This window comes from Brachyhypopomus gauderio, chromosome 20, assembly GCF_052324685.1.
Source record: "Brachyhypopomus gauderio isolate BG-103 chromosome 20, BGAUD_0.2, whole genome shotgun sequence".
Classification (NCBI taxonomy): Eukaryota; Metazoa; Chordata; class Actinopteri; order Gymnotiformes; family Hypopomidae; genus Brachyhypopomus; species Brachyhypopomus gauderio.
Window position 1 is genome coordinate 1,975,314 of NC_135230.1, and position 25,141 is coordinate 2,000,454.

Sequence of the window (25,141 nt, forward strand, 5' to 3'; positions counted from 1 at the left end):
TACTCCTACCACTACCACCACCCCATCCACAATGTCTACTGCTACTACCACAACCAGCACTACTCCTACCACTATGGCCACCACATCAACAACCTCTATTGCTACATCCACTGAGACCATCAAAGCAATGACAAGCACCCGTGCCATCAGTTCTACATCTATGGTTAGTACCACCACCACACACAAATACTACTTTTGACAATTTCTACCATTAGCACCACTTAACTTTCTACTACCTTTCCTACCACAACCAGAGCTTCTGTTAAGACAGATAAATGGGAAATCCACATCCACAATACATAAAACAGCCAGACTCTGTACATATGTTAGTAAAAAGAAAAAACAAATATTTCTACATCTTCTGGAAAAAAACAATGACAAGCACCATTGCTAGTTTATCTACAAATACCAATATCAACACATTCTTCTTCTTTCTCCAATATACTCATTCCCAACATTTTCTGTCAGCAACTTTTCCCCCCACAAATGTTACTTCTGACATCACAGCAACCATCTCTTGTATTTGTAGCTGTCAAGTTCCAACACCATTAAGAATGGGTCAGACCTGTGCACACTCCTCAGAAACTACAGCCAAGCCATCCAGTACCTGCAGATGGTCTGTGTCTAACTTTCTAATCCATGTGTCTTAAGCTTGTTCCTCATTCCTGATTTTCATCTCATCATTGTTTAGTGCAGTAATCCATGTTAAAATTTTCAGACTTTACATTTTTTTCTTTCTCTTCCTAACTTTCTCTCTTTCAATCTCTCTCTCTCTGCAGCACCCAGCTCAGTCTCCAGTTCTGGCCAGACAGATACTGGCATGTGTGTGGCCTTTTGCTCTCAGTGTATCATCTCAGGTTGATGTAAATCAGTGGTTTAATGTCTATCTGGCTCACTACCTGCCCTACCTCAGCTATCAGCTGATCAGACCTGCTCAACTCAACAGCGCCTCCTGTCTGTCATACAGGAAACTGTACGTTATTTGATATAGCATAAACTGCTTAATCTATTGAACCACCACTAGACCTAGACTCTAATCGTCTCATCAACTTTTACACACATGTGTGTGTGTGTCTTTGTGTGTGTATAGAGTGTCAGTCCTGGGGAACAACTATAATTTCTCCAACACTGATTTCACCTCAGCTGATGTGTACAAGTCTATAAAGGCTTATCTGACCAACAGCAGTAAGAATGGTTACAATTCACTTTCTGTTTATTGTTTTATGTTCATGTTTTAGAAACAGTACTAATATTGTGTGTGTGTGTGTTGTAGGTGGCACTCCTCGCTGTTATAACTCCTCAGATCCCAACCTGAACTCCACCGCCTGGTTCACCAACATCGGACCTTTCATCACCTTCATGTCTCTTAGTGACCTCCAGACATTTGTGTCAGACAACCAGGTGACATAGAATCCCTATAAATGTTTGTGTCTGACAACCAGTGTAGATGAAAAAGTTGTAAGCAAAGGCAAATCTTCATAAGCAACAAGAAATGTCTTAATTACTTTGATTAATTAATAAACACACATTGATCTACCTTAGAAATAGGGTGAGATGTTTCCTCATCCAAGAGAGAGCCATTGCTCCACCATGTAGAGGAGCCAGTTGAGGTGTTTCTGGCATGTGGTCCAGATGCCCCCCCCACCTGGGCACCTCCCTGGTGAGGGGTTTGAAGCATGCTGAACTGGGCCTCTTTGCTTGGGCTAATGTAAATGGATGGATGCATGAATGGATGGACATTGTTCTCATAGCTAAATGCATGTGTTTGTGTTTTGTAGATCAGTGTGTTTGCAGTGAATCTAGACAATCTTCGGTTGTTTAGCACTCCAGGAATTGCAGCCAACGTTACTGCACATTACATGGCACGGCTATTTGCACAGAATCCTGAATTTGACCCTCTCAGGTTATACACTACACACATTGTGCACTTCATACAACATAAATGATATATTATACACTACAACACAGTTATACACCCAGAATCTTCAGCTCCCTCAGGTTATACACTACACACATTAGCAGTAATAACAGTAATGTTTAGAATGTTTAATGTGTTTATAATATTTATAAATAATATTAATATGCTATATTTATATAGAGTATTTCACAAACTCAAGGATGATTTACATAAAAAAGACTAAGGAAACAAAAAAGAAAGATTGGAGTTGAGATTTCAAAGTAGAGCAGTGGTGAAGTGATGAAGAGGAGATGGTAGAACAGTGGTGAAGTGATGAAGAGGAGAAGGTAGAGCAGTGGTGAAGTGATGAAGAGGAGAAGGTAGAGCAGTGGTGAAGTGATGAAGAGGAGACAGTAGAACAGTTGTGAAGTGATGAAGAGGAGAAGGTAGAACAGTGGTGAAGTGATGAAGAGGAGAAGGTAGAGCAGTGGTGAAGTGATGAAGAGGAGAAGGTAGAGCAGTGGTGAAGTGATGAAGAGGAGACAGTAGAACAGTTGTGAAGTGATGAAGAGGAGAAGGTAGAGCAGTGGTGAAGTGATGAAGAGAAGAAGGTAGAACAGTGGTGAAGTGATGAAGAGGAGAAGGTAGAGCAGTGGTGAAGTGATGAAGAGGAGAAGGTAGAACAGTGGTGAAGTGATGAAGAGGAGGTGAAGTGATGAAGAGGAGAAGGTAGAGCAGTGGTGAAGTGATGAAGAGGAGAAGGTAGAGCAGTGGTGAAGTGATGAAGAGGAGAAGGTAGAACAGTGGTGAAGTGATGAAGAGGAGAAGGTAGAACAGTGGTGAAGTGATGAAGAGGAGATGGTAGAGCAGTGGTGAAGTGATGAAGAGGAGATGGTAGAGCAGTGGTGAAGTGATGAAGAGGAGAAGGTAGAACAGTGGTGAAGTGATGAAGAGGAGAAGGTAGAACAGTGGTGAAGTGATGAAGAGGAGAAGGTAGAACAGTGGTGAAGTGATGAAGAGGAGAAGGTAGAGCAGTGGTAAAGTGATGAAGAGGAGATGGTAGAGCAGTGGTGAAGTGATGAAGAGGAGAAGGTAGAGCAGTGGTGAAGTGATGAAGAGGAGAAGGTAGAACAGTGGTGAAGTGATGAAGAGGAGACAGTATAGCAGTGGTGAAGAGATCTGAGATGGGTCTAAAGTTAGATAACACAGAAGGGTCCGGGGTTCTCCAGACTAGGTGTGACAGCAACAGGATTTAGAGGAGAGTAAACAGTGCCAGAAGAAAAACAGATTTATCAGTTGTGAAATTGGAGCAGAAATGAGAGGCAGCAGGTCCAGTAAGCAGGACGAAGAAGAGGATTTAGTAAGGATATCAGTCACAGCAGAAGGATCAACTAAAGAAAAGGAGAGAGACACTGAGGGATCCTGGTTGGAGCAGCATAGCTATGGTACTGAACAAGGCTGAAGGCTTACAGGCCTGAGTCTGCTATCACTAATGATGCTGGAGTAGTGGGAAGATCGGCCAGTTTTTAAACTTGACCTGCTCATTAAAGAGGATGAACAGAAAGTCCAGTCATTTCATGAAGATGGTCAAGACACCTAACTTCAGCCTTCATAAACCTGAGTAAACCATGGTGAAGCATGTGTAGCAGGGATATGTCTTAAGAGGAGCAAAACAACTGAATGTGTTGGAAACAATAGTTATAACGTGAGAAAATGAAATGCGGTGTGGAGAGGGGAGGCAGTGGGGCGAAGCTTATGGAAATAAAGACTTTTAGAAGCTGACAAACTGAATTGACATTCAATAAGCTTATGATCAGTAAAGCCCACATCTACGGTGGCTGAGAAAACCCATCGTGCTGAAAAAGGAAAACGCACTGCAACTAGACAAAGCAAATTCTTCAAAATCACAACACATACACTACATATCGGAAACGCGCTGCAAACTCAGAAACGCTGAAATCCAGTAACAACACAACGGCAGTGGGCCAAAACACAACTAAAGTGTTTCTGTAATTATTTTAAGCAGGGACTAGTTTTTTTGCTAGAAACAAGAGTTGTGTTATACAATATCTCATTACGTTGAATGGAACTTAAGTAGTAAAGTTCTTTAAATATAGCTAAAGAGTGTTAAATGGGATTTTTTAAATCAGGGTTTTTAAGCTTTAGTTTCTGTCTAGATACCCAGCTAGCTACATTTGAAGAACATTAAGCTAACCAGTGATTTAAGCAGCGACTGCCAATTGAAGAGTAAGAGATTTTATCACAGGTCAGTTAAATGATAAATATGTCTCAAAACGCTTCCACAAAATAGACTAAACATGACCTGGTAAGAGACAAAAGGAATAACACTGTAGGTTTTTAACTATAAAATGTGTTGTACAGTATCTCATTACAGTATCTCATAGAATGGGACTGAATTAGTAATTAGTAGAATAGTTAATAGAATTAGCTCTTTAAAAGTAACTACCTAGCTAGGTAATTAAGCCTAGGTAATTAAAAGGATTTAAGCCTTGGTTATAATTTAAATAGAAAAATTAATTTCTACATAATAGAAATGTCAATACTTTTTGTCAGCAAATCAAAAGTGTGATTATAGTTTACAGAGAATGACATAATGTAACATATTTGCATTGACAAAAGTAAATTTGATTGAACCAAGCTGCTTACCAGAATGTTTCACAAATGCCTTCATGAATTTTAATTGTATATGTTGCAGTTTGTGCAGAAAGTCAATGTTGTATATGTTGGCAGTGAGCATGTTGGTGTTTATTCAGTGCCTTGTCATCTTGAGACTGGATGACTGCAGTTTGGTCCTAGTGGACTTTCCCCACTGTGTCATTAGACCTGCACAACACATCCAGAATGCAGCTGCATGTCATACTTATTATCAGGAACCCAAAGTTCTCCCATGTCACCTCCCTGTTACAGTCCCTCTACTGGAGCCCTGTAGGTGTCCTGCTTCAGATGTTAAAAGAAAAAGAGAAAACTGTTCTATATGTGCATCTGTCTTATCTCTGCATGGGTGTTTGCATGGCTGTGTGGCTCTGTGTGGGGTGTGTGTCTGCAGCTTGCCAGCCAATCTCCTGTGTGCGACACCTGCTTCTGCATTTGTGAATCTTCCAGAATCAGAAAGTAAAACCATCCTGAAAATCCTCAACAACAGCTGCACTACAATTAGTTTAGAGGTAATCAAACATGCAACCTCTCACTACCATTTGATTCAAGTGATCAGTCTTGATAATTACCCACAATTCTCTCTTCACAGGTCACAGCAGCGCTGGTAGCGAATTTTAACTCCACGTTAACCACAGACACTATCCAGTCACTTGGCACACAGAACATCGGCCTGACCGAGGGTCAAATACTGGCCGCAAACCTAAACGTCATTAACAGTTCTATATCCACTCTCAGTACAGTCACAGGCTGGAATCAAGGCCAGGTCAACGACATCATCCTGAGGGTTACTACTGCAGGGTTTCAGGTAAGTGTACACTACGTGAGACAATCTACACCAGGGGTGTCCAAACGTTTTGCAGTGAGGGCCAGATTTAGTGAGTTGAACATGTGTGGGGGCCAAACATTCAGACTGGCATTGACCAGGGGTTGTGTCCAAACTACGGCCTACGGTCCATTTTAAATTGGCCTGCAAGACATTTAATAAACAGAATATAATATGGCCCGCACTTTTGCTTGAGTGAATTAGTTTTCTTAGTTTTAACACCAGAGTTACTGTTGATCAAGGCAGTTGCTCCACCAAAAAAGGACAATTACAATTACAATTACAGAAATTACAATTACAGAAAAAAATTCCCCCAAATTACTAAACATGGCAGCACCAAAGAAGCGATAGATCCCCAGAGACGCTGAGTGTCCAATAGGCGGGACAAAGCCCAGCATTTATCCAATGACTCGCATTTGTCCAATGAATTTAGTCCCGCCCAACAGACGCTCAGCGTCTCTGGGGTTCTATGGGGCAGTGGGCGGGACTTGGCTGGCCGGACGCTTTGCTTCTGCATGATGATTGGATGATCTGTTTAAACCACCGTGGAGCTGCGGGACTGAGTGAGAGGAAAGCCACGTCGTTACCAGAGATAAGAATCTGATTCTGAACAAAAGTTGAGCGCGTTGTAGCGCATATTTAGTCAATGACATGTACACACAACAGTATCTGATCACTTATTTTCTGGTGTTGGGGATACTAGAACAACACCCACAACCAAAACTCTTTTGTATTAATGTACACCATAAAGAATCCTCCACTTGCCCTCCTATGGGTAGTCTTTATCCTTCAATCTTGGCTGTTCCTAGATCTGCACTCTTCTGGATGGAGATGTCTGATGTTCCCAGTATCTGCTGTAGCCACACTCCCAGTTTAGCAGGGAGTGCCACACTTTGACTTTGGGACTTGCAGTACATGCTCAGCCCACATGGTGTTTCATATATTATGTGTTTCATATATGATATATGATATGATATATCCTGCCTGGTGTTGTAGATCTCAATCTGTATTGATGTTGTGTTCAGAGTTTGTTCTTGGGCTGCTATGACTAGTGTCTAAGTGCCTTCTTTCAGTCCATTGGTAGGATTCGTTCTGAGTAGTAGCTCAGATGCTCAATAGTCCTCAGACCCCCTCCTTTCACTTATTGTACAGTCTCTGAGTGCTGGACTTGGGATGGAACCCTCTGTGCATTGTGGTGGGTTTCCTTGTGTTTATGTCAGTGTCATTTGGCCAACATTTTATGCTAGCAGGATATATGTTGACTGGTAGTGTTGATAGCCCAGATGGTGTCCTTCACATTCAGGTGAAATCTCAGGACTTACCTCAATCTCTGTAGGTATTTGACTACAGCTGCTTTCCTTGTGGCCTCAACAAAATTCACATTTGCCTGTGGGATTCCAAGGAAATATGTATAACAGGGAATACCTGCCCTTAAATATTATTATGTATTACCTTCAGGTAGTATGATCCCCTCAGTTCAGAGTACCTTCCCTCTCCTTGTAACCATCCAATCACATTTATCCATTCCAAATGACATTCCATTGTTATTGCTGTATATCCTGGTGAAGTGGATTATCAAGTCAATGTCTTGTTCACTTCTGGTAAACAGATTGATTGTCATCCATGTAGGGGAGATGGCTGATGATTCATTCCACAGCCACTCTTGGAGATGATTTCACTGAGGGGTTTCAGACATATGAAGAACAGTTGCAGGGTTAGGGCATCTCATTGGCAAATCATGTACTTGATGGTCATTTGTGCTATTGGCATGAAGTTGGCCTCAAGAATTGTCTTCCACAGCCCCACTGAGTTCTCAGTGAAGATCACTGCCCCGAAATTAGCACTACAAGTCTGCACTTAACTTCATCATTCTGAAGGATGACCTTTTGGACTTTGTTGATCTGTGTTCTGATTGGATGGTGTTTTGACAGATCAACAGTGCTTCCTCCTTGGTGACTCTGGGCACGCTCATTGGAGGTGTTTCCACAGCAACCATGTCCAGTATTCCATCCTCTCAGCTTCAGATTGTATCCCAGAATCCAACATTCATCAACAACATTCTGACAGCACCAGTGATTCTGCAGGAGACGTATGTTTGGAAGGTACTTCAGATCAGACACACACATTCACCATAATAATCTGCCTTTAGCTATAAATATAGGACATAAAGCACTTTACAAAATAATAAAAAAAAACAACTTCAAGTATTTTGTTATTCTAGAAAAGGTGATATGCTAATACACTTTCTTCTAGATTGTCTCTATAAACGAGCCTCAGGCGGTGGTGAACGTTCCAAATGCATTAGCAACATTCATCCCACGTGTGATACTGGCATCACTGAATGCTGTTAATGTTTCATTTGTGAACCCAAAGAACTGGAATAAGGAACAGGTAAGAGAATACATAACGGTCATGTGTATGCAATGTATGTATGTGTATGGAAAATACATTAATACATAAATGCGTCATTGTTGTTTTGTTTTTTCTAGGCTCTTGTGCTTTTCCCCGATGTGGTCAGTGTCAGTAATAATGTAAAAGAGTGAGTTAAATAACACACTGCTGCACAGTATACACACACACACACACATATAACCTGTGTGAACATGAAACATGTACACAAACACATAAATTGTTCCATGTATCTAAGAAATGTTTCAATATGTAATATGATTTTTGTATGTGGTTATAAAAGCAAAAGATTTGAAGTTTGTGTGTGTGTGTGTGTGTGTGTGTGTTTCTGCAGATTGTCAGATGCAGTACTCCAGGGGTTTAGCTGCACCTCAGCTCAGGCTCTCCCTGTACTAAAAGTCAAACAGGTGGTGCAAGCCTGTAGACCACAACCAGACAGGAGCAAGGTCCCTCTGCAAGAATCACAGGTATACAGGCGGACATTTAACCAATTAATAATCTACATTGAAAGGAAATATCATTTCATATCAGTTATTATGTACATTAGTGTAAGGAAACTTTTTATGATTATCTGTGATTTCATGATTGTGCAATTAAAATGTGTCAACATCAAATATGGTATATATGGTATATCAGAATATCTGAAAGAGGATGGCTGATGAAACAATGGTGTGATTAACGGTGTGCTCTGTACTGTAGTTGACCTGCATGTACAACTATGTGAAAGGCGACAAATCTTTCACCTTCAGTGATGTCCATCCTGACATGCTTCTCTATTACGAGTGAGTAACACACACACACACATACACACACACACACACACACACACACACACACACACACACACACACACACACACACACACACACACACACACAGATGTATGCAAATGAACAAACACACTTCTGATTAAAAGATGTGCTTAAAACATGGAGTATTAATCATGACACCCAAACACACATCCTTAACATTCATTAATAATAAAGATAACACACAAACACAACCTTAACATTCAGTACTTATGAGAATAACACAGAAACACATCCATAACATTCAGTACTAATGAAGATAACACATACACACTTCGTTAACATTCAGTACTAATGAGGATAACACTCAAATACATACTAACATGTCCTTAACATGACAAATGCTAACTGGCAGTTGATAGACGCACCATTTGCAATGAAGTACAAATACATTTGGTTATATAAGCCATTCAGATCAATTTCAGAAATTCTGAAGTGTATAATTTTATTTGTTTTTTTTTGTTTATTAGTTTAAATAATCATTCTTATTTGCTTTTTAAATTTATTGATGTGGATTTGATTAATGTTATCTGTGTTATCGCTAATGTGTGTGTGTGTGTGTGTGTGTGTGTGTGTGTGTGTGTGTGTGTGTGTGTGTGTGTGTGTGTGTGTGTATTGTAGTTATTCAAATGTGCAGGACTGCAGGTCGTATTTCAGCGCTCTGGGTGCAGCAGATTTCTCTATTCCTTCCAGCTTCCTCAACATACAGAAAACTCTGTTCAACAATGCACAAACCTGCCTGGTAAACACACACATCACTTTAATGACATCACACCTCACTTTAATGACATCACACCTCACTTTAATGACTTTAATGATAGATATTTGTAATAATTCCTAATGTCCATGTTCCAGGAAATTCCAAAAATGTTTAGAAAGGGTTTTATAACATCAAGACACACTCACTTTACAACTCACATTTTAAAATGTTTATTTTTTGTAATGTGTAATATTTTAGCTTCACACATGCTGTGTTCTTTGTTCATGATCACACATGACTGTAAAATACACACAAGGACCATCAGTCAGTGTCTGTTCACACCTGTTCACACCTGTTCTGTACCTGTTCTACATCAATGCAGGGTATCTCTGGCTTCAGTTTGAGTCAGACTCAGGTGGGAATTCTGGGTAATATGGTCTGCACACTAGACCTGCACAATGTAGACTTCTCCTACATCCAGAAATCTGACCCACTCATCATAGAGAAGCTGAAGAACTGTGGAGACCTGACTGCCTCTCAGGTCACGGGTATACAGACACTGCTCTTCAGTGGCAACACGCCCTACGGGTGAGATTCAATTCTAGATTAAAGATTTAAAAAACTTTATTCATACCAGAGGAGCAATTGAGGGCACATAGAGCAGCAACGACATAATAAGTATAAATATGAAAATAAAAGTAAATATAAATGAACTAAATATTGCAATAGAGAGACATTCAACTTTATGGAGATTGTTCTTATGATGGTCAGATGTAAACAAAAATCAAAGCTTTGTTTTAAATGTTATGTGATCTTTAACCTCTAAGTAGTTTTATTCATGGAAACATTTCTGTGATCATTGACTATATTGACTATCTCCAGTAAGCAGTTTTAACAACACTAGTTATTCTTTAACTGTGTTGAAAGATTACCAAACCAAACTGAAATGTCATATCTTAGACTTATATCTAGTATGGTATAAATTTGAGTCCAAAACTCCATTCCAAAACTTCTAAGTCTCCTCAAAAAATATAATCTGCATCTTAAACTGTTCTACTTGCCTGGGTCTGCTTCATTGTTGTGACAGCGATTTTGTGTTCAAATCAGAGGCTGAGATGGACACATTGGTGCGTCCTCATGGGTGCATCCTTCTTTAGGTTAAAAGAAAGACATAAAGCTCGGACGCGTTTCCCTTTGTGTAAGTGTAGAGTGTGTGTAGGTGTAGAGTGTGTGTAGGTGTAGTGTGTAGGGTGTGTGTAGGTGTAGAGTGTGTGTAGGTGTAGTGTGTGTGTAGGTGTAGGGTGTATAGCCAGTGATGGCTTAGTTACCTTGAAATAGTAATCCGATTACTGATTACCGATTACTCCATTTAAAAGTAACTTAGTTACTAGTAGTAGTTAGTAGTTACATTCAGCAGCAAAATGAGTTTTTCCAATACTCACTTTATTGGAAGTGCATTTTTACCAGTAACAATGTATCTCCTGACATTTAAATAATATATGTCCTGACCAGAGGTGGAAAGAGTACTGAAAAATTGTAATTGAGTAAAAGTATCATTACTTTGCCTAAAATCTACTCAGAGTAAAAGTAAATTACCATCTCAAAATTTACTAGAGTAAAAGTAAAAAATTACTTCATTTAAAATGTAATTTGAGTAAAAGTTAGTTAGTTACTTTCAGTTATTTAATGCATGGATGAATCATGAACCAAATTCAGCACAAGTTGTTTTAATCAATTTCAAAGTGTATTTAAGTGCACATCCACACTTGCAAAATATCAGCTGGGCTCAGGAACATACTTCCTCACAGCACAAGGACAGTCACAACCTGTACCATAAAGTGCAAACAATTTTCAGTCCTATGATAAGAATAAAGAAATTTTAATTACAAACTATTCAAAAAATGCCCACAGGATTCTACATCAAAAAAATGCTCATAGGATCCCACAATTTAAAAGTAAGTGCTCACAGGATCCAACTATTCAAAATACAGTGCCCACCGGATCCCACTATTCACAATAAAATGCCCACAGGTTGCCACAACTCAAAATAAAACAAAATGCGCACAGGATTCCACTATTCAAAATGCTCACAGGATCCAACTATTCAAAATACAGTGCCCACAGGATTCCATTTTTCACAATAAAATGTCCACAGGATCCCACAGAACCAGATAGATAGAAGATTTAAAGATAGAACAATCTCATCCTTTTGGAAAAAAAAGTGCACCAGATTACAACCTGATTATGAGACAATGGAAAGGGCGCGCGCAAGGCAAGACCATGCAATTGGCCTTCAGTTCTGGGACTCCAAGTTTAAATTTCTGCCCGCATTTAATTTTTCACCATCAATATTTTTTTACTCAGCCTAAATTCCAGCACTTTTCAAACCTGAAACACAAAGCAACATTAAAATTTGTTAGGTAAAAGTTCCTTCCCGTTTTTGAGGGGTATTTCTTTACACTACCACATATCGTTACGGAGAACACTGCACAGAATGACGTGAACGCGCTCCCATTATCACAGGTTTGCGTGCGGAGTCGAGCGTTACAGTCAAACGCAAAAGTATAACAGCCAAGAAGAAAGCAAATATATATTTTTACTAAAGAAAATAAAAATAGTAGCGCACAGTTACTTGGATAAGTAACTTTAATCTGATTACTGGACTGGAAATAGTAACGTGTTATATTACTCTTTACTGAAAAAAGTGGTTAGATTAGAGTAACGTGTTACTGACATCACTGTGTATAGCTCTAGCGTGTGCATAGGTGTAGTGTGTGTATAGGTGTAGAATGTGTGTGTAGGTTCAGTGTGTATGTATAGTTGTAGAGTGTATAGGATCTTACCTTGTGCTTCTGTCCACAGAAATCCCTCAACATGGAAACTACAGACACTACAGCAGTTAGGCAACCTGCCCCTCTACTTGAACACGGAATTCTGGGCCAAATTTAGTTCTGTATGTAATTTAGTTCTTTTGTCTGTTTATTTCCTTGTTTGTTGTCAGGTGTTTAGCTAAGGAGACTCTGGTCATTTGAAGGGTGTGTTATGTAATTTCATTCTGTATTTATTTATCCATTGTGTGTGTGTGTGTGACTGCATTCTTGAAGATGGACAAAATGACATTTCTGAGGTCATTCATCCCTACCCTGAAGACACAGAACATTCCAATAACAACACTACAGAGATTATTCACAGCAAGCAACACAAATATCAAGAGTAAACGTGCTGCAGGTATCAGTGCCTCACTACAGAAACACACAATTGAACACTGACACACAGGGACACAGGTTTACAAGGCTATTGTCACGTCCAGCTCCGCCCTCCTCCCTGGTCCCGCCTAGTTTCCCCGTTTCCGTGGTTTCTTTTCACAGTGTATATTTTTAGTGTTGCTTTCAGTTTCGTGTTGTGTTTGCAATCATACCCATTTCACGTTTGAAGTGCCTATGTCTCGTTGCAGTGTTCGTGTTTTATTCTGAAGGTGGTATTACTTTGAGTGTTAAAGAATCTTATGTTCGTTCAGCTGTTCTGTCCTGTTTACGTAGTGTCTGATTTATACATGAGAGTTAAAGGACCTTATGTTCATTCGGTTCTTCAGTCCTGTTTGTTATGTTTAATGCATTTGTAGTCCTGTTTGTCTGTCGTTGTAGTAGTGCATCCAGTAATGTGTTTGTATGACCATTTAATTCGTCTGTCGTTTTGGTTGTTTTCTTTAGGGTTTTTTCTTATTAGTAGCATGTGGTGTGTCGTGGAAATTTTCTGGAAATGGATGAGGACTCAGACGTGGTTAAATGATTAATTTATTACAAAAATATAAATATGTCACGTAGGGCAACGCCCCCTCTCGTAGCTGTCACTCTGGGTTCCCTCATGTCTGTGTTCCCTGCCTGTTTGTCCCGCCCTGCTCGTTTATTTTGATGATTCCTCGTTTGTTACCACGCCCCTGTGTCATTGTCATCACCTGTCCCTAGTTTGGTTCTATGTATATAAGTCCCGTCATTCCCCAGTCGTGTCATCCGTGATTTTGTCTATCCATTTGTTCATGCTGTCGGTTTGTGCTTGCTGTTCGCTGTTTTCTTCTTGCTCGTGAGTTTGTCTGTGTTCCCCGTCGTGTTCAGTATGCCTGTGTACCTTTGTTATTCGGACTGCCCTCCTGTGATCGACCCTGCCTGGCTTTCTGACGATGAGTATGGTATTCCCTTTAATAAATCTCGCTCCTCTCAGCGATTGTGTCCGTCTCCTCGCTCCGTAGTGCGAGCTACGTTACAAAATATATATAAATAGGAGAAAGACAGATACAAGACAGACACAGACATGAGAGTCTCATTCAAGCATGACAACTCTGAAGGCAGGGGGGCAGTCCCCCTGCTTATATGCAATCTTAAACACAATTCAGCAGTTCTAACAAGCAGGTTATCTTAAGCACAGCATGTTCCAAAACATAGGCGTCCAGCAGGCTACTTTGTCTCACATGTGTGTATCTCCTAATATGGACTTCCCTAGAGTTAGCGGAAGCAACTGATGTATCAGTTGAACACAGAGAAAGCTAAATGACCCAAGACTAGTAGCCTAGTGACTACCAGTTAACAGAGTGCTCTTACCCTCAGCACTCTCCCTGACCTGGGTCACGTATAGCACACATGCATAATATGAACTAAACATGATTACACTGAATCACACTACTTCATTGTAGTCCTTCTGCTTAGTCAGAATGGACAACTACTAAATAATAATTAAACATGATCTAATCAATAATTTCTGTCACATGGTGTTTGATTGATTTACTTGTTAATCTTGTCCCTAGTTGTTCAGTTAGCTATTAGTTCTTTTGCAAGTTTCCCCACATTCCTGTGTTCTTGGTTGTCTCCCTGTGCTTTGTCCTGTCTCTACTTTGGTTAATAAATTCCTTTAAAACCTGCATCTGCATCACACCCGCCCCCTTGAAACTTTACAGCTATATTGTGTCCAGCTATATGTAAATGTCCTTACCAGTTTAGTAAAGGTCATTTGGTAGCATCATTTATCCAGTATAGAAGAATGTAATTCATCTTTTCTCTCTGTGTCTCACAGGATGTACTGCAGGTGAAATCACAGAAGCAAACATTGCAGATCCATCATTCCCTGTTGGTTACGATTCAACACAGTTTGATTTGTGTCTCAGTTTAACTGTGTTGAAGAACAATCCAGCTGCCATCACTCAGAAAGTTGTGGACCCCAGCTTTGAGAGGATCATTCTTAACAAATTAAACCAGGTCAGCATTACTGAGAACATGATGTTGAAAACACTGAGATGCTGTATGTTAGGTTACATATAGATCTCTAACAACTACATGTGAAAATCTTGTAATAGACTGTGAACTAGTGTTTCCCGTGATATTTGATTTTCCGTGAAAAGCAGGAAAACGTTTTACTTGGTTTGTGCTTTTACTGGACAGCAGAGTTTAGTTATTAATACCAAACACAGCAACACTTTTTTCTGCTGCTATGGAGACAAGTCAAACAGGAGAATTGGGAGGGGATTCCCTAAAAGTTGTAACGCTACACATATTTGACCTGTACATTTTCTCCTTATTTTTGATGTGAATTTAAATGTAAAATTAGACATTTAAATGTAAACATAGACAGTGCTGATTTTGACCGAAATCTGGATTTACATTGTTGTGCTTCAGGCATCTTGCTAAACTAACATTTGCATTAGCATTAGCTTGTAATATTGAGTCTCCTGTCAAAACACAGACAAGTGTTTTCATGTCCGTGAGACATAATTAAACTTTGACATGGAGTCTTATGGGTGTGTTCACATGGAGCCTTTTCAAACTTTTCTGTCTCTTAGGGGCAGTCATGGCCTGGTGGTAGGGAACTGGTCTTGTGACCGGATGGTCGTGGGTTCGATTCCCAGACCTGAGGCCATGACTGAGGTGCCCTTGAGCAAGGCACTTAACCCCAACTGCTCCCCGGGCGCCGGGTTAGGGCTGCCCACCACTCTGGGCACGTGTGATACACAGCCCCCTATTTTAACATTTTTTATGATACACTTTGCCACTGAAGAGTCCTCTAGCCTGAGCAATGAATCAAGATCCAGGATGCGTTCTCTCTTTATCCACCACTGACCCCAATCAAAATCAAGCATGTTTTTCTGCTCATCCACTGCTGACCAATCAGGATCAAGGATGCTGTCTCATCATGCCAGTATGATGGATGTCAGTTGGATGGTTTTGGACACCTATATGTAGAATGCTTGAAACAAAGATTACCATATCTCAACATGAGAGAGCCCCAGTCCATTGAGTTTATGGACTGTGTTGTTCATTTTGTCTTTCTCTCCGTGCAGCTTTGATGAATTCTCACTGTCTGCTGTCTTATGGGGATTGAAAAGGCACCATTGTGAAATCCATCATTTTATGATTAACCTAATTAATTCATTAATCACTTACTTAATTAATTTAATAGATTTACCCAATTCTTCTGTGAGTTATATATTGTATATGAAGAGTTAATGGGGTGTGTGTGTGTGTGTGTGTGTGTGTGTGTGTGTGTGTGTGTGTGTGTATTGCAGGCATACCCCTCAGGTCTTAATGACAGTGTGTTGCTGAAACTGGGTCCCACATCTCATGTGGCCACAGTCAGTGAAATCAACAATTGGACCATCACCACAATAGACACACTGGCATCTTTAATGAACCCAGTTAATGGGGCCTGGACTTCAAACCAGGTAACACATCACGTCCATCAGTGTATGTGTGTAGAATATATTGGGTTTTTGGTTTTGAAATGTGGACATGATCAATTTGTGATTAATTTGATGTGAGGAGAAATTATTAAGTGGACTGAAATTGTCCACACTTAATTAAGAAAATATATAAATATAAAAGATAATCAGAACACGTGCACTGCAGTAAATATTGTCCCCACACTTGTAACCAGTCACCATTATTATGGAAAATGTCCTTCACTTTAAGAGCTCTAATTCTGAATCTCTGACTTCTTCCTTTAGTAAATATCTAGAACATTAGGGCCATTTTTGGTTAAATACGTTCCACATACACTTCAGATGTCTCATACTGTAATAATATGCTGCAAATGTCAGGAGAAACAGGCAGTTAATTACTACGCTCCTGTTCATTCATGTAACTTTAACATGTCATTTTTAAATGAATGAATGAACTTAAATTTACATAGGTAAAATGAAGAATAAAGTTATTTAATAACCACAGGACAACTATTGGATGGAGCTAGTGACCTGAGGAAATGACTAGTGTGTGTGTGTGTGTGTGTCTGTGTTATAGAGTACTGCAGTGATAATGAATTATCTGAGTGTTCCTGGAAACACATTGGGGACTGGTGAAATAAATACAGTCGGCTCCAGTCTCTGTTCTTTAAGCACCAGTGTACTGAGAACCATTACTGTCAACAGCCTGAGGTAAGTACACACACACACACTCATACGCACACACACACACACACACACACACACACACTGTAACAACGGGAGGAGGCAGGCACGATGAGTGGGTACTGTGACGAAAAACGTTTAATAGAGCTCAACAAAATAAGTGCTGCGCGGATAGCGCAAGCACTCACACACATGACACTCACAATGACACACAATGCTTTAGACAAAGACAAGCACAAGACATTGCGCAAATGCACATTTTATAGGTGATTAACACATACCCTCGTGATCTCGAGACAAGGCACAGGTGAGATTACGAACACGCTCACAGACAACCCACACCCACGGAAGTACATACATGGACATAACGACACGCAGACAACGTAGCGACATGCCCACAAGGAGGGGTCTGGAGCTGTCACCGTGACACACACTCATACACACACATATTCAAATTTCATCCACACAAATTGCATAAAGCTGCAGTCAGTAAGATTGAGAAGAACGTGAACATGCAAATTCAAATGAGTACAACTACCAGGCCCCTCCCCCTCCCCTCCCTCTGCATTGTGCCCCGCCTCTGAGTTCATGCCCCGCCTCCAATTTCACGCTTCACAGGCATTAATGTGTAAATCCTGTAACATTTACAGGAATGTCTCCTCAGTAAAATCACAGTAAATCTTATAATAAAACTTATATATAGGAATGTTTCTTCACTAAAATAAATTGCATGCTAGTTCTATGCAGAAATGTCATGAGAAGTGCTAATAAGCAGCTAACCACTTATGTGGTACATCTAGTTCTGAGAGAACGGTCACACATGAACATCAGGACAGACACCAAACCGTTATCACTGCCTGGCAACTTCACAAAGACATTTTCAGCAATATCAACAACACTAACCAGTTACATTTACATTTACATTTTTGACATTTAGCAGACGCTCTTATCCAGAGCGACTTACAAAAGTGCTACATAGTTGCTTGGAATCTCCAAGGTAGTATAGATCAGAGGTCACCAACAGGCGGACCGCGGTCCGGATCCGGACCCGAACGCAGTCCTGTCCGGACCCAATCTCATTCCTGATTAACTGGATACGAACCCAAATGCCATCCCATCCGGACCCAGAATAAATTGTTAAAAATATTACTTAATTTTGACGGGAGAATTAATTTTAAACCGGAGCATTTATTTCAGCACTATTGAATAAAAAAATACACCGTCACGAGTGTTATGTTCGCCACCCCCCCCCCCCCCCCCCCCACTCAACAATTTACGTTCACCACCCCCCTTGCCGTCCCCCAGACCGCTGGTCAGAGCTATCTGCCAAATTTGGCCCGCGGAACAATATAGTTGATTAACCCTGGTATAGATAGTCCTGAACACAAGGTACTCTAAGCTGGAAAAACCACTAGACGAAAGTCATATGATACCTAACAATTATGCCAAGTCATTATTATACCTGAATATACACATCACCTGAGGAAAAAGACAGTAAGCAATTCCTATAACCCAATTATGCACAATACCTGAGAAAAAGACAGTAAGCAATACCTGTAACAAACACCTGAGGAGACGATAAAGCACAGTAGACGAGGCATAATTATGTAAAGTGCACTTGAAAGAGGTGGGTCTTCAGGTGGCGTTTGAAGACAGCAAGTGACTCCAATATTCGGACACACAAGGGAAGTTCATTCCACCACCTTGGAGCCAGGACAGAGAAAAGTCTGGATGCTTGTCTCCCATGTGTCCTGGATGATGGAGGGTCAAGACGAGTCATACTTGAGGCACGGAGGGCTCTAGGTATGCTTCTGGGTTTTACCATGGCCATCAAGTAAGGAGGAGCTGGACCATTCTTTGCTTTGTAGGCCAGCACCAGGGTATCATATTTGATGCGGGCAGCTCCCGGAAGCCAGTGGAGGGAGCACAGCAAGGGAGTGACATGGCTGAACTTAGGAAGGTTGAAGACCAGCCGAGCTGCAGCGTTCTGGATCAGTTGCAGGGGTTTGATGGCATGAATAGGAAGACCAGCCAGGGGGAAGTTGCAGTAGTCCAGTCTTGAGATGACAAGGGACTGGAAAAGGACCTGAGTGGCCTCCCTAGAGAGAAATGGCCGAATCTTCCAAATGTTGTGAAGGACGAATGATCGTGTTGTGTTAGCAATGTGGGCCATGAAGGAGAGTTGATTGTCGACAACTACACCAAGGCTATGCGCTTCCATGGATGGAGTGTTCTCGAATGAGATAGAAAGATTATGATGAGGACTGGCTCTTCCAGGGATGTACAGTATCTCCGTCTTGCTTGGGTTAAGCTTTAGGTGGTGAGCTGCCATCCAAGAGGCAATGTCTTTTAGACATGCAGAGATTCGAGCTGAAACCTGTGTGTCAGAAGGTGGTAAGGAAAAGAAGAGCTGGGTGTCATCCGCATAACAGTGATAAGAGAAGCCATGTGCAGAAATTGTTTCACCCAGTGAGCGTGTATAAAGGGAAAAAAGAAGTGGACCCAGCACTGAGCCTTGTGGAACACCGGTGGAGAGTTTGCATGGCATGGATGTTGATCCTCCCCATGTTACTTGGTAGGAACGACCTTTCAGGTGGGATGCAAACCACGTCCATGCATTGCCAGTGATACCAAGGCCTGAAAGGATGGACAGGAGAATCTTGTGATTGACTGTGTCAAAGGCCGCCGAAAAGTCAAGCAGAATTAGAACTGATGATAGTCCAGTTGCTCTAGCTGCATGGAGTTTCTCAGTTACCCTTAGCATTGGACACAAGATAATGTTAGCTCGAATGCAACATGACAGTACAATCAGAAATTTTCGTTAATTTTTACTGTCTTAGCTTTGTGGTTACTTGTTTCCAAAAATCAATAAACAAGTGGATTAGCAAGTGGATTAACACTGACCACAACCCTAATCACAACCCTAGCCACAACCCTAACCACAACCCTAATCACAACCCTAATCACAACTCTAATCACAGCCCTAAATAGATATATATGAGTGCTGTCAATTCCAGGTGCCGCGATTAAAAGTCCTCACCAGGATATTGCTCAGGCTTCCTGGATTGTGTTGATTCCACAAATTTTACCTGGATTGCTAATTAGAAAATCTAGCAAGCTTGAGCAAAATCCTGGTGAGGTATTAATTCCAGCAATAATATGATTACAAAGCCACATAGTGGCTTTTAAATAGTCCATCATAAGACCACCAAACAAGTTGTTTTATGCAAAGTGCATCCTAAAGAACAACCTACAACTCTAACATGGGTATTTCTTCCTCTTACCTATTTGTGGTGGTTAGTTTTAATCTAAGAATTTCACTAGCTTTAAAAAAAAAACTGCGCAGTGCTCTGGAACCTTTAAGACCGCCACTTGCGTCCGTGTTAACCGTGTTGAGGTAATTTGTACATGGCGCCTTAGACGTTGCAGAGGCGACAGCAGTACATTTAAAATAACATGTTATCTACAATTTAAACTGCTGTATGTTTTCGTAGTCTGGCCCCGATTTTCTGGGACAAGTTGTTTTTTTTCTGATCTCCGCTGCATACAGTCAGCCCGCATCAGCTGGCCCAGTCCGCGGCCCGGTCCAACTCGTTCATGTGTTTACAGGCTCAGTCCGCGGCCGCGCAGGTTAGTCTGACTGGAGCGGGGGAGGTAATAACACCGTTAAACAGCAGCGTGACTACGGTCCGGGGCCGCAGGGCGCGGCAGTAGCTCCTCCACGGGCCGAGGTAAACCACCGGCGGCCCACTAACCCATCGGCCCACCGGGGAAATCCCCGGTAGCAATGTATGCCAGTTCGCCCCTGTATATATATGTATATGTATATATATATATTGTAGACGCAAGATTTCAGATGGGGTCAATATAAATCTGGAGGGGACATGTCCCCCCCGTCCCCAGTGCCATCTGCGCCCCTGGATGTAGGATCACCACAGATGTTTAAATTAAAGATGCAGTCTCAGGATTTCTGTCTTTTTTATCTGCAGGTTTGCAAATCCAGCTGATTTGTCCTCGTGCTCATTTTCTCAGAAAAACACTTTGTACAATATCGCTGTCCTCGCATTTATTAACGAAACCAGAGATGTGCAACAATACTACCAACTCATCAACCCATTTCTAGGTATAAAGCACACACACACACACACACACACACACACAGAACCGAGTCCTAGAGCTTTTCCCTAGTCTTTCCCCAGCTCAGAAACATATTTCCCTTATTAATACTCTCACAACTCATGATTATATTCAAATCCAAAATGAATTCACCCCTGCATGTCTGCGTGTCTGTTTGTAGGTGGAGCTCCTCTGTCAGATATAATAACTCTTGCTGCTAAGAACATCAGCATGGATATAACCACCTTCATTAACCTGGACCCAAATGCGGTCATGGTATGATATAAAAACACAACTTGCATAATAATGTAGAGTGAAAGTTCAAAGATTTGGTGCTGACACCAAAATTTAACACCATATAACCATTAAATACCTTAAATGCTGTCTTTATTTGTGTGTGTGTGTGTGTGTGTGTGTTTGTGTGTGTGTGTGTCAGGCCCTGGATGTGAGTGCAGTGAATGATCTGTTTAGGAATAATTTACCTGTTCTGAAGCTGTTTGAGAACAACACAGTGGTCCAATCATGGAGACTTCAGCAGTACCAGTTTCAGCTGGACACTCTGAGAATAGGACTGATTGGGAAACAAAACCCCAGCACTGCAAACACCACTCCTACTGTCAACAAAATCAGCATGAACACTACAACTACTATCACTAAAACCAGTGTTCTCACCACCTTCACTAACTATACTGCCAATACCACAGCTGGTAAGTTCTTCAAAAAGTAGAAAGTCATTATTGTTTCTGTTGTGAGTTTAATATTTCTCATTGTGTGTGTACTATTTTCCACAGTTTCAGTAATAATACATTTTATTTATAACAGACTTTAAATTTAAACATGGTAGAGATGGTAAAATGGTAGAGAGCAAAATAACTAGTGTTTTGCCGCTAGAGGAGTCAGTGGACTTGTGGGTAGTGGAGTTCCCAGACCCTGTATGCATGACACCACTAGTGAACTGCTTGTCCCAGAGTTCACATAGTTTTATGATCTGTGTTTTCCAGGATGTGCAACAGTTCATGGTGAAGCAGGACTGTGGCGTCTCTCTCTGTTTGTGGGACTCCTGATGGTTACTCTGCACACAGTGCATTAACCATCAAACACTATAAATACACACCAGTCACTATAAATGCTGCTGATACCAAAATCTAACACCATATAAACCCAATGCTAAAATTTTCTAACATGAACCTGTAAACTGTCACAACTTAAGGTTAGGGTTAGGTCTTATTTAGCCTTATGTCTGACATATTATTAGTATTAATTGCACTTTAATATCAGATTATCAAAGTTATAGATAGATATATTTATTTTAGATGTTTACAATTATTAAATGCACTAATTATCTTTATACACTGAATTATCTGGAAACCATGAAGTTTCTTAATGTTACACCGCAGTAGGCCTGCTATGACATACTGATGATAAATACTGGGGTGGATCTGATTTATTTAAATGTTAGTTATCTAATTGTTGTAATTGTTTTACATTAAAATGCTTATGCCAATTCTCACGTGTTTAATCTTCCTCAATAAAATGTACATTTTGATTCAGCATTATGGTTTAAAAAAATTATTTTACAAAGTTACACACTTACATTTAAATGAAATCAACATGCAACATTTACAAAATGTTTTGCCTGAAACTCTAAATTAAAGCACTTGTCCAAGTCTTGCATAAGCAACTGTGCATTTACACAGTATATATATATACATATACGTCATACGTCATATACGTCATAGTGTAAAACATCATACGTCATATACGTCATAGTGTAAAACATCAATATTGTAGGCGTCTGGAAGCGAAGAGGCAGATGCAAATGCTGAGAAGAGCGATTACAGTTAGCTGTATTAAAGGGGTTAGAGTTAGCTGTATTAAAGGGGTTAGAGTTAGATGTATTAAAGGGGTTAGGGTTAGAGTCCATAATCGGGATCATAAACATGCAGTGATCAGAAAAAACAACTAGAAACTGTGCTTAGAACAAAGATGCACACTAACAATTCGGATGTATGATAAACAAAGACCAGTACATTTATGACAAAAGACTGGGTTAAAATACCCAAGACTAAACACAAAACACCTGACTACAAAAACAAGGTGGCCAGGTTACAAACAGACAAAGGGTTGGCAAGGGAACACAAAAGACATGAGTGACAGGTGGGGGCGGGGTCAGGTGTGCCAAATATCCAATTTTCTCCAAATTAATATTTTGAATATTTTAAACCTAATTTCTGGAGTAATATTTGGAACTTATTTGTTGAACAGCTTGAATAGTTATTTTAACTAGTGCTTACAGGCGATGAAAAAAATCTAATTTATGCTCTGTGATTAATCTAGATGAATCGCATTCACCTCCTTTTGCTATGAATGTAATTATATTTTGCAATATAAGTTGCAATATTTTTGCGGGGGAGCGAGTCAATGTTTAAGGGAAGGCTCCAGCACTATACCGCCATTTTAGTCATACCGGCATTTTAGTCAGACTAGATGAGCTACACCTGCTCATTAGATAGGTGAGTCTTAAGTCTAGATTTAAAGATTGGAACTGCACTGGTTACCTGTCAGCTTTAGAATAGATTTTAAGGTTCTACTCATGGTTTTTAAATGTCTTCATGGTCTTGCCCCTCTTTACCTAAGTGAAATGATGGTTAGATATGTTCCAGTCAGGTCTCTCAGGTCTTCAAACAGTAATCTACTGGTGATTCCTAAAAGCCGATTAAAGATTGGCGAGGGTGCTTTTAGCCACTATGGCCCAAAGCTCTGGAATTCTCTTCCTGAAGAGCTCAGAGGCATTTCATCCCTGCATAGTTTTAAGAGCAGTCTCAAAACATTCCTGTTTAGATCCGCTTTTAGTTAAGAAACTCTATCTTAATAGTTTTATCTTATTTACTTTACTTTTTATTATCTTACTTCACTTTTTACTTTTTATGTTATTGTGGCGAGCAGAACTAACAAAAACCCAAAAAGAAGATGCACGACTACGCCACCTAGGGGAATTTCACCCCAAGGAATTATACTGGGGCAAATGAAAGCCTCAGCACAAACGAAAACCATTAACGAAAAGGACACAAGTTCAAGACCACTGGACCAGAGAGGTAGTTTCAATAATTTCTTTAATATAAAAATATACTTCGACCACTTTATGGATCGTATATAAAAATATATAATTTGCACAGACTCACAATGACAAGTAAAACAAGAGGGAACAGGGCTGCGGCCTTGGTAAATAAGATGAGAGCTATGAGATCACCTCTATACTGTACGCTCACCGTGACCACACTTCACACTCAATACTCTTCACTCACTACCACACCCGTGCACGAGATTCCACCACCTGGGACATCTGCCTCTGTCCGGCCTGCAGCTCCTGCCCTGCACAAACAATCAAATAATTAAACAAAACCCGGACAATAAGAAGACCAATAAGTCACAAACACAACCCAAAAAACCAAACGCTTTGCAGCGCAGTTTGGCACCAACACTATTTAAAGAAACCACGAAACAAATCACACCACCAAATCACTGCAAACAAAAAAGGGATAAAGAAATAAAAACCAGACACTCAACCAAATCAAACATGTAAAACTAAGAAGAAGGTCGCCGCCAAACTGAGCCTAAACACGTAACAGGGAAAACAAATAGAAAACACGAAACACACGATCACTCGAACGACGTGAATCACGAACGGCCCAAACAAAACAAAACAGCAGCACTGCCGGCTACTGGAACCACGCGCAAACTTTATTTTTGGGTGAAAGTTGCTGTTGTATTCTCTCCCCTTTATGACTGGAATCCGCTGGTTGCTCCAACAGCCACGGCGAATTCTTCACAACAGCGCGATGACTAAACAAAGGAAAATGAATTAAAAACAAATCCCTTTATTAAAAGTGCCAATAATCAGCAATCCCACCTTACCTAACCAGGTTGTTCTCAAATAGCAACTGCCCACCCGTGGTAGATATCAGCACAGTAATTCTCTTGACGCGCCCACCGAACTGCGACGAAACAGCAGAGCATGTCAATTCTCCGCGCACAGCACTTACTGATAATCAGACGCCCAAAAGAAGCGCCATACCTCGACGGTATTAAGCTGGTCCAACAAAGGAAGCCAGGCCCAACAACAATAAATTGGCACCACTAAAGGTGCTGGAGAAGCGGGATGACAGAAGGGAGTCTGCCCCAGTAACCACACCCCCGCTATTTATAACACCAGGATCAACCTGCCCCGCGACTCGCACGGCTCCACCGCAATTTATCATTAGGGAGGGAATTAGTGAGATTGCCCCAACAATCTCACTCTACCACATTATTTTAATATTTTTAT

At 40.6% G+C, this 25,141-nt stretch overlaps 1 protein-coding gene across 1 annotated transcript; it reads left to right on the top strand.

Moving 5' to 3' along the window:
* Positions 1-118: 118 nt before the first annotated feature.
* On the top strand, positions 119-22,363 carry LOC143483985 (mesothelin-like protein). Its single transcript, XM_076982390.1, has 24 exons — positions 119-163; positions 530-616; positions 780-973; positions 1,091-1,185; positions 1,274-1,401; positions 1,779-1,903; positions 4,965-5,082; positions 5,163-5,378; positions 7,328-7,498; positions 7,650-7,787; positions 7,886-7,935; positions 8,140-8,272; positions 8,505-8,587; positions 9,236-9,356; positions 9,697-9,902; positions 12,177-12,267; positions 12,419-12,542; positions 14,379-14,560; positions 15,865-16,020; positions 16,595-16,728; positions 20,691-20,824; positions 20,999-21,093; positions 21,254-21,524; positions 21,819-22,363. The coding sequence occupies exons 1-24, from the start codon at positions 128-130 to the stop codon at positions 21,905-21,907; spliced, it is 3,177 nt and encodes a 1,058-aa protein (XP_076838505.1). The 5' UTR covers positions 119-127; the 3' UTR covers positions 21,908-22,363.
* The last annotated feature ends 2,778 nt before the right edge of the window (positions 22,364-25,141 follow it).